The 9,921-nt window shown below is 38.9% G+C and overlaps 1 protein-coding gene across 1 annotated transcript; it reads right to left on the bottom strand.

The window, feature by feature from the left end:
- Nucleotides 1-797: 797 nt before the first annotated feature.
- On the bottom strand, nucleotides 798-7,920 carry si:dkey-79d12.5 (maternal B9.15 protein). Its single transcript, XM_042490544.1, has 5 exons — nucleotides 7,713-7,920; nucleotides 4,506-4,683; nucleotides 4,204-4,341; nucleotides 3,651-3,978; nucleotides 798-2,070 (listed from the first exon to the last, which is right to left on the bottom strand). The coding sequence occupies exons 1-5, from the start codon at nucleotides 7,879-7,881 to the stop codon at nucleotides 1,858-1,860; spliced, it is 1,026 nt and encodes a 341-aa protein (XP_042346478.1). The 5' UTR covers nucleotides 7,882-7,920; the 3' UTR covers nucleotides 798-1,857.
- Between the last annotated feature and the right edge of the window lie 2,001 nt (nucleotides 7,921-9,921).

Genomic DNA, 9,921 nt, shown 5'->3' with positions numbered 1-9,921 from the left:
AGAACAATAAACAGCCAACTCATTTTATTTTGTATTGTAATGATCTGGGAACATCACGACAACTTGGTTTATTTTTTCTTAACAAAAATAAGAAATATATCAAAAATAAAATGCAAGGAACCTCATGTTACATGTTTTCATTTGTTGGTAACACGCTTTAACAGTGGTGTGCGCGAGTTTCTCAACAGCTGTAGAGTGACATCTCGTGGTTGAGTACCGTAATCCTTTGACTTGTGGTTTAATCCAAACATTAGTCAAGGTTCACTAACATTGGCAATGACTCATACTGTCCTGGCCTTCACTCCTCAGTCATCCATCTTTAAATAGGATTTTTCAGGTGTTTTCCTCTAAGCCTTTTTAAAATAGTCTTGTAAATATGCCTACTTTATTATTTATTAGAGTACTTCCCATTCCTGTCCCAGCTGCTTAACCGTTCCTATTTTCTGTTGAACTAATTGCCACTTTATCCAGCTGTATTTTATATGTATTTAATAATTTGTGTTGCCAACATGGCTTTTCATTTTATGTAAATCATCCAGTCAAAACAAAAGTGAGACACAAACTTTCCCCTCAGCCTCTTTACTGGGCCTGTTTAAGGAACAGCGTCATGACCTTGGGCTAAATGACGCATCTAGCACACAGGAGTCCTTCCGCTGTAGCATCCTGCTGCCTTTGCTGACGGTAATGATGATCCTTACAACTCTGAGTGACAGTAAATCGAGTGTTCAGACACAGACAACCACTTAGAGCACAATAATAAAAAAATGTTGATTATGGGAATAATCAAAAGAACACCATTTATAATGAAAGTTATGAGTCGATTTAATTTTCCAGCAATTAGAAGGTAAATGTCGAATGCAAAAGATGAACATAAAGCAATGATTACACACAGATGAGCTTCCAGGTTGCATGAACATTAAATAATTATGGATCAATACAATTAAATAATCACAGTACATAACAGTCAGCGTGTGAAATGTGTATTCAGGATTTATAGCAGATTTTCATGGCAAGACAATTTATGTACAATAAAAACTTTAAAAACACACAGCTTTAAACAGGCCATAAAACAGATGCACATGAATATGTACACATTACACTAACAGCAGGGAGAGTTCAAGCTATTTAAAATCATGTTTGTGCTCTGTGATTTGCAAAAAGTACAGCAGCCACTGTTAATACAAAAATATACAATTTCATGTGTTAGCTATGAGTTGAGTGCCATCCACTGGTGGCCAAATAAATTACATCAAAAAGACTGAGATTACAAAGTGTGCATCAGCATCCAAGTTCTGTATTATTTACAAGCAGTTTAGTAAAAATATTTTTCTTCCTAATATACAGATATTATCACTCTAGCTACAATAGATTAAACCCCTGAATCACATTTTACATTGATTAACTGACATACACACTGTGGACCATATTTGGTGAGAGAACTGACAAAGAGATTGACATCACATAGGGAGTAACTCCTGAAAAGACAATTATTTGGTATTGCAGATATTGCTAAGAGTTCCTGAGTTAGTCCAAGCACCCAGTGACTGAAGTCATTCTTAACATGTAAATGACGTAAAAAGAATTAGCAGTGCAGACCTGATAGATTTTTTAAAAAAGAAAACAGTTTTCACTCAAGTTCAGTGGCATCTCAGTGCCGAGACTAAGCCATCAATTACAAGTCAGCAGAAATTAACAGAAAGAGGAATCATCACAGGTTGTACAAAGAATAACTGTGAGTTACACAGTTAAAAAAGTTCTTTTCTTGGCCCAAGTTTAGCTGAGGACTAACACAACATGGCTCAGTTGAAGGAGCTTTTTAACGCTTTATCCACCTTCACCCCACACTTGGCGGACCGTTTAACCCTTCACAGCTCCCCACGGCTGCAGAGCGGCCTGAGGCAGAATGAACTGCGGAGACGGTTGTGGCAAGATGTAGTAGCCAAATACCTGCTGGGGTGGAGGTGGAGGTGGTGGAGGTGCACACACCGTGTTAAGAAACACTGGAGCGCCCTTTTTGTACTGAGGCCAAACTGGTGCAGGGTGGTAGAAGTACTGGAGGCTGGCAGGGACCTGAACACAGAGAGAAAGAGAGGAAGGAGTACAAGAGATTAGAGGGAGTAGTGGGGGAGTTTCCAGCATGGGTGTTAAACACACTTTGTCCATATAGGAGGGAGCAATGGTACTTTCCTTTCTAGGACATAAAATACTGAACCTTTATCAAATAACTTAGCAGCAGCTCATATCCAAAGTAATTAGCTTACAATAAATACACGACTGTGGCTGTACTTAATAGTTCAAAGCTTCATTTCTAACACTGACATTGGGATTCTGAATCAACATTTAAATGCTGTGCAGCTTTTGTTTTTCTTTTTTGCATGTCTAATATTTCTCTTTAAATCCAATAGTTCTATACAAGAGGAAATAAAGATTGGGCCACACTATTATTAGTAGCATTATAATATTTGTAAAATTAGATTCCAGTGGCTGCATAGGACTTGAGTGACAACTCCAATTTTAGAGCGTTGTTATGCCCAAAAGTCAAAATATTAAGGTAAAAAAAAGGTAAATAAATAGTTTTCAAAATAACCCTGTTTTAATCAAATGAAATATTCTGTTTCGATTAACCTTTGTTAGCGTTAAAGATGCACAATGCAGGATTTTCCTAAAAAACAATGTGCTGACTCATATAGACGTAATCCCTCTCAGTTATCTCTTATGACCCACGAGAAGTGTGTGGCGGTGTGTTTTTCTGCACATACTCTCCTCTGCCTGTATTTTTTATTTTCCATGTTCAGGACATTTATAAGCATGTATGCACAGTGTTCAGATGAGGTCAGGCTTTTATAAAAGGCAGCAGTCAGGTGCCAAACTGTAAGCCCCACGCATCCATGAGACACAGTGCTGAAAAACCCAAATACAGCACAGCAAATGAGAGATGCTTTTACTTTTATCTTCACTTTTGCTGACAGGCATGTTTATAAACAGTTAGCAACAATCCTGCATAAAACTTCATATTCACTGTGGTCAAAAAACTGCTCATCCACTTTCTGCACAAAAAGGGAGGCAAGCACCTGTATTAACGAGGTGGTCTAGCAGCAATATATTACATTTATTCATTAAAGAAAGTGGATTTAATTTACAGAAGGCCTACGTAATTCCATCCTATCTCTTTAATCAAACTGAAGGTTTTGTTTTATGTTTTACTTTATTTTTGTAATGGTGGTATGATGTGATACTCCAAGCTTCATTCAAAAATCTCAAAAGCAGTTTCGAATGTAAGAAATTGACATTCGGTACAGCCCTAATACAAAATAGACATAAATTCAGAGCATTTGAGGGGTTTAACGATGTGTTGTATGGTTCAGAACAAGGCTGTCAATTCACTGTAGCTGTGTATGAAGCAAATCATCAGAAATTTTGTCCAGATCCTACTCAATACAGCACTGTGGACAATGACAACAATGAAGCTCTATGGCACAGAGAACTGAACTACACCAGGCTTCATATCATCGTTTTTACTGTTGTTTTGTTCTTTTAATGTTTTTTTTTGTTTGTTTGTTTTTTTTTGGCTGGTGAGATAAATATAGAACATCACCAACTCCAACTGTGAGATATCAATAGATGGTCATAAAAGAGAGGAAAAGAATTACCACTTTTCTGACGTATTTGACTTTATTTGGTCCTTCTCCGAGACGCTTTCGAATCCTGGGCACCATGGCTATTGTGTAGGTGTCGCCTTCTGCTGCGTCCTTCTTAACCACCTCCTTCTCTTCTTTCTCTTGCTCCCCCTCCGTCTCGGCATCTTTCGCCTCCTCTTCTGTGTCACTTGACGCAGTGGAACCACAATCCGAAGAGGTAGCAGAGTGGTAATCTGACGTGTCCAGATTTATCGAGTTCACTGAGGGATCAGCCTCTTTCTCCTCCTCATCGTCTTCTTCAAAACAGGCAACTGTGAAGGGCCTGCCGTTCTCTCCAGATCTGCGAAAAGGGAGTGGGTTATTTTAAACCACAGTCATTTATAATTTAACAGTCAGCCGTATTGCTACTTTTTACTTCCCACATTTTATTCATCATTTCACAGAATGCATCATGACGACCACTCGCTCATAATTCATGACTAGACTGAGAAATGCGTCTTTGTTGTTGCAGAGTGTCTGTGTGTCATTCTTTGGCTCTGCCTCACACAGCCAGCCTGTGACTCACCTCGCACACACCTCCAGTGGGTCGATCCACAATGTGATCTCACGCGGAAGGCCGAGTTCACCTGGTGTGAGCTCACTTTCCTCACATGCCCTCAGGATCGCTTCGTCACAAGGCACTCCGTTGTTTATACGGATACATCTGAGAGGGATTAAACATCAAAGATTAAATGTTATCTTATGGGGATCTCTTCTCCTGTAATACCAGGTTCTCAGATGATAACAGTGATATAGTTCTGTGATTTTTGCTGTGATAAAAGATTGAATTCTGTTACATTTGCGTAAATTCTTTATACTGGCTCTTACCTGTATGCCTGGCCTTTGCTGGGGCAGTCCGGGTACCAGTGGTCATCATATCTGTCACATAAAAGTTTTTGTAGCCTCTCAGCAAACAGTTCTGCTTTGGCTTCGCTGAGTTTGCCTCGTGCCACAGCCAGTCGTTTGAGGAAGTTGACTCCAGCCTTCACCTCTCTTTTCATGGTGACTGAAGAAACAGGAAATAAAAATAAATCATTGAAGGTCACTGGCCAATTCATCTATTTGTTTCTGCGTATGAGGGTGTTTTTTTTTTATGCAAACTAAGTTGAAATAATGTAAGGCGATTTGAGTTTTTGGTAACAGGCTGTAACTTCCCTTCAATGAGATGTGGGGGAGCAGGAACCTCAGATCAGTGATAACAGCACTTCCCTGTGCAGTTGCCCCTGAGCTTATTTTTATTACCTTCAGGCCAGGGAGGCTGTGTGTGTGTGTAAAACAGCGCCTGGCATTTCACTGCTGCAGACATGGCTCAGTGTTGACAAAAGGCTAGAGTTTTCATACTAGCAAACAAGATGCAAAGTAGCGCTGCCATGTTGACATATAGTTTTTTTTTTTAAAAAATGCAAATCAAATGAGCTCACTGTGCAGTTTATCCTCTGATAGCGTGTCTGTTTGGGTTGGGTGCCAATGTCGGCCTGACCAGAGAGAAGAGTGTGTTCTAGCCAAACTAGCTCAGCGTGCTCACATCCTGCTGACGTCCCTGACAAAATAGTCCTGCCTTGAACTTTGAGGTGCAGTCATTTGTTTTTGTGGCTTGAAACACACTTCTGTTGCTTCAGTCTGTGTAATATGTTGTGAGAGAAAATTATTATTTGCCCTGGTAGATGTAGCCACAGCCTTTACCTAAGAGCAGCGATGAGCCTGTGACACAGCAAGCAAGAGCAGTAGTGACTTTAAGTCACTAACAAATATGTTTTGCCATTATCTTATTATAGATGTTTAATCAGCAGCTTTGATACTTCAGTCAGTTATTAGTCTGCGAGGTAAACAGGTTCAAATAGCATTTAGTCCTCAGGCTGTTGCTGTTGTTGCAATTTATGCATTTATGCAACTCTTGCTTTGCTCTCCATCACTCAGTAACTAAATATGTTCATTCCAACAGTCCCAAATGGCAAAAGGTTATAAATCGTGCAACATGCTGACCTGCAACATGTCACTTTGTCTCGCAGACAAACATGCGCACTGGTTTTTCTGGTAGGTTTTCAAGTTTCAAATTTGTGCTGCGTCTGTGATGAATGAAAAAAGCGGCCTTGTACTTGAATTCTTTCTCATTTTTAAGAGGTCAAAGAAATTCAAAACAAATGTGCTGTTGAAGTTGACAGTGTGCTTTTAGATTTAGCAAAGTGTTTCATTATTTTTAAGACAGTAAGAAGTTAGCACTGAATATGACTTCTTGTTTATCTTGTCTGTTAATCTTGTCTGTTACATGCAACCATTTGTAAACCCAAGTTTGACGTATTTAAGCAGTACAAAAAAAAAAACCCAAAGATATTCTGCCATAGGGGACTACAGTAAATACACATACAGTATTTGTGGAGGGTTTTTGTTTTTACACTTAAAAATTACCTACGAGAATAATCATTTATCAAAATTGTAGCTCATTCAATTTCTGGCATTCAGTTAATCATTGATTGTTTCAGATCTAAACTGAAAGAGAAAAAGTTTCTTTGTGGGTTGAGAAAGTACTGTGTTGTGAAACATTTTAAAACTAAGACTGCAGAGTGAGAAAGCTGAACAGAAGTGATTTTCTCCACCCTTAAAAAAGTTAACGTTTTGGAGATGAATGTTTTTCACAGGTTAACACTGTTCAATTTATTCTCATTATCACAACATAACTTTTGTCACTGGGGCCAGGCGTTGACAACACCCAACATCACACGCACACGTAGCACATTCACTACTGATTCAGTGAATTGAATTCTACTGAAGACTGCCAAGATGAGTCACATTTTAAACCACATTGTGTCATACCAAATTGAGAGTCCCAGTTTCTCAATAAGCTTAAGGATATTCACATCTCTGAAGGTGTTTACTTTCTCTGATTGCTTCATCTATGCGTGTCAAATGTTTGACCTAATCAGGTTTTGCATTTCCCTGAAAAAGAAAAAAAAAGGCTCACAGCCATGACCAGCAGAGCTGACTTCTCAATCTGCACACTGTTTATTTTGTGTCTGTTTACTGAACAGTGACCTGCTTCCATTATCACACACTCTGCTGATACTGTTTTGATTTCACATGTAAAGACAAAAACTTAATTGCCCCAAATACTGCATACAAATGTGTGCTCAGATGTTTTAAAGGAGGACAGGGTGGATTACTTCTTTTGTGTGCCTCTCTCAACAATTTGCGGTTATGCACAGTGTGTTTAGCATGCCATAACTTCAAATTTGTTGCTAAACTAGGCCAAACAGCCTGTCACATCACAGACAGTGTTAAGAGGTGTTTGCAAATGTGATTGATTGTTTCAGGTAAATATGTGTCACCTTTTAGTCTGGTTTCGTCGGTATTCACTGAGTGACAACGAAACTTGTTTCGCATGAAACAAAGGAGACACAACAAAGCAGTAAAGGCTCAACTCTGTGTGATCCAAGGAGGGGACACGTGTGTGTGTGTGTGTGTGGGGCTGTTCATGGATATAAATTACAACAATGAAAATGAAAGAAAATGAAAAAAGAGAAGATTAAACGACAGCTAATGTTTTATTAAATGTATGTCTTACTGCTGCGATAAAGGACCGCCTGCTACATGCCTGGAAATAACGCATTAGGGGTTTCTGACAGCGCGGAAACCCCCAAGTGGAAATTAGTAGAAACCTACGGACGTGTTTTCGGCAGAAAAGGTTGTCTACATCATCGAGTTACCTTAACTCAAAGTGATCATTTAACATTATTATGTAGGATATGTTTAAAAAGTGCTTCAACTTAAAATAGTAAGAAGTGGGGATGTTAGAAAAAAAGTTTTCGCAGTGGGTGAAACACCCCCGGAATAAACCAGTCAACACCAAACAATCCCCAAAATCATTTAAAATACACCGAGCGAGGAGTAAAACCCTTAAAATGATAACTGACAACACAGTTGTAACAACGTAACAAAGACGACAGCGACAAACGCTCTCAAACAGGCAACAAAATATGTCTCCCGACTAAAAATAATACAAAAAAACCCACAAAAGTAACAAAATTAATTGGTACTCACAATACAAAGTCCAGTCTGTAAACGTCCGGTGGTATGTGAGGGTCTTGACTACTTGTCCCTGGTATTGTGGCTGTCTGTGCTGATGTGTTACAGTTATTATGGTCAGCACATGTTGCTTCCTTGTTCTCTGTTCTGCTCTCAGTGTGCTGCTGCAACAGAGACGTAACATTACCGTCAGTGTGACTCACTTCCTATAAGCCGACGCCGTGAGCAAGCGCTGACTGGCTCCCTGCGCGAGCGACACCCCGCCCGGCCCAAATATGGGCAGACAAGGTAAACAGCTGAGTGGGGGATTTCACGCTGTTACAACTACACTGCGTTTGTTCGTTTCTACAAATCACTGGTGCTTTTTAGTATCCTATGATGACATCTGGTGTAATATTTGTATTTTTCCCGTTTTTTCTCAAACTTTCTATAGGACTTTTTTTTTTCATCAAAGCGTTGACTGTGTGGGGCAGAGAAGAGTGAGACAGTGATCTCATTGTTCAAGATATCCACCGTCTAATAATAATAATAATAATAATAATAATAATCATCATCATAATAATCCTATTATTATTGCAGCCTTTATTGTATTTATTACTCACAATAAGAGATTATGAGAAATCAACACATCAAACAAGAATAATAAATAACAACCCATAAAAGAATGTCTTATGCAATATGTGTAAGTTTTTAAAAGCCCACACCAGCCCGGTCTGTTAAGAGAGCCAATCCACCCATCTGACCCATATTGTCTGGATTGTCATTTCCAGTAAATATCACAATATCAAACATGTGTTTTCTGTTTTATCAAATGTCGAAAGCAAGTACTCACTTTTTGAGTGACATCTTCAGCCAATGATCTGGAGCACACAGCTGGTTTGTTTACATGATTGCACAGCTGATAGGTACTGTGGTTTATTTATGATGTTTCAGAAATCCTTAATGTCATTTAACAGATTCAGTGTGGACAGCGAGGCACTTGTTTACATTTAGGACCTGGTGTTGGGCTTACATGTTTGCAAAGGGAATTTTTGTTTTAGTGGACATTAAGACGGGATACATTTAAATATGTTGGACTTCAACAGATTTTGGTCAAAAGCGAAATATTAAAAGCCTGATGATAAAGCTGCTTACTGTAAGAGAGACAAAGAGTGAAACAAAGACAGGAGAAGAGACGATAAAAGTTATATTATTGCAGTGTTTCTGTAAGTTATTAATAAGTCACTCAGAACTTTGCTTTGTCACCTCACCGCCCACCCAAAACCTGCAATATTTTCAGGTTGCAGGTTAACTACAGGTCAACCTTTGCATCACTAGTAGACTATGTAGCTTTTGCCCTTTCATTTTGTCTGTAGAATAGTTTTTAAACGGTGTATTTATTGCGCTCCCTGAAGAGGTCGCTATAGTCAGGATAGCGCCATGAACACAACGTCAAGTGCGGAAGAGCAGCAGTGCGCACGCGCGCAGCATATTTGCGGCCTTTGCTCGTCGGTTTCGTACAGTCGGCAAAAGTAAGGATGTTTTCTTTCTTCAGGCAGCCAGTAACTGCAAACGCTGTAGCACACATTAAAAGTATTTCTCTGATGAAAACGTGAGATTTAACACCGAGGTCCAGGCTGGTTAAAAAAACCTAAGATAAATGTGGCTAACCTTAACTTTAGGCCTGTTAGAGAAGACGCATTTTTGGTTACTGTGTGTGCTGTTTCTGAGAGCATATTAAAGCATGAAAAGAGCCGGACGAGTCGTAAAATTTAGCTTTGTGGGTAAAGCAAAGTAAGCAAGGATACCTCAACTGACAGAGCACGTTTAACTCTAATCTTTATATGCAATGTAAGCGGTCACTTGTGGGATAATGCAGTGGAGTGAAGTACATTTATTTAGTCTCACAAGTTCTTGCTCTCTTGTCGTTTCCAGTTTGGGTTTTGCAGTTAAAAGTGGGCTATTGAACACTGTAACTGTATAGGCTTGTGAAACTGTAAAGGGATTAGTGATTTTAATAACATAAAACAGATATTGGTTTGGCATATATTGATGATGCACAAAGATTAAAGTAGTTATTTACGTGTAAAACATTTATATTATCTGGAGAATTATCTGGCTTATTATCTGGAGAAAGCATGGTAGATGAGAAAACAAGGTCTTTATCAAGATAAACCTAGGGATTTGTAAAATTTATTTTCCACTGTACTTGCATTTTCTGCAAAAACATTGCTCATATATAATG

Source organism: Plectropomus leopardus, chromosome 7 (assembly GCF_008729295.1).
Source record: "Plectropomus leopardus isolate mb chromosome 7, YSFRI_Pleo_2.0, whole genome shotgun sequence".
Classification (NCBI taxonomy): Eukaryota; Metazoa; Chordata; class Actinopteri; order Perciformes; family Serranidae; genus Plectropomus; species Plectropomus leopardus.
This window is presented reverse-complemented; position numbering and strand designations above follow the sequence as displayed.

Coding starts and splice junctions, on each gene's coding strand:
- si:dkey-79d12.5 (XM_042490544.1), bottom strand. CDS start 7,881: ATGTTACGTCTCTGTTGCAGCAGCACACTGAGAGCAGAACAGAGAACA. Junction 4,684..7,712: donor TACAGACTGGACTTTGTATT/GTGAGTACCAAT, acceptor CTGTTTCTTCAG/TCACCATGAAAAGAGAGGTG. Junction 4,342..4,505: donor AGCAAAGGCCAGGCATACAG/GTAAGAGCCAGT, acceptor AATCCCTCTCAG/ATGTATCCGTATAAACAACG.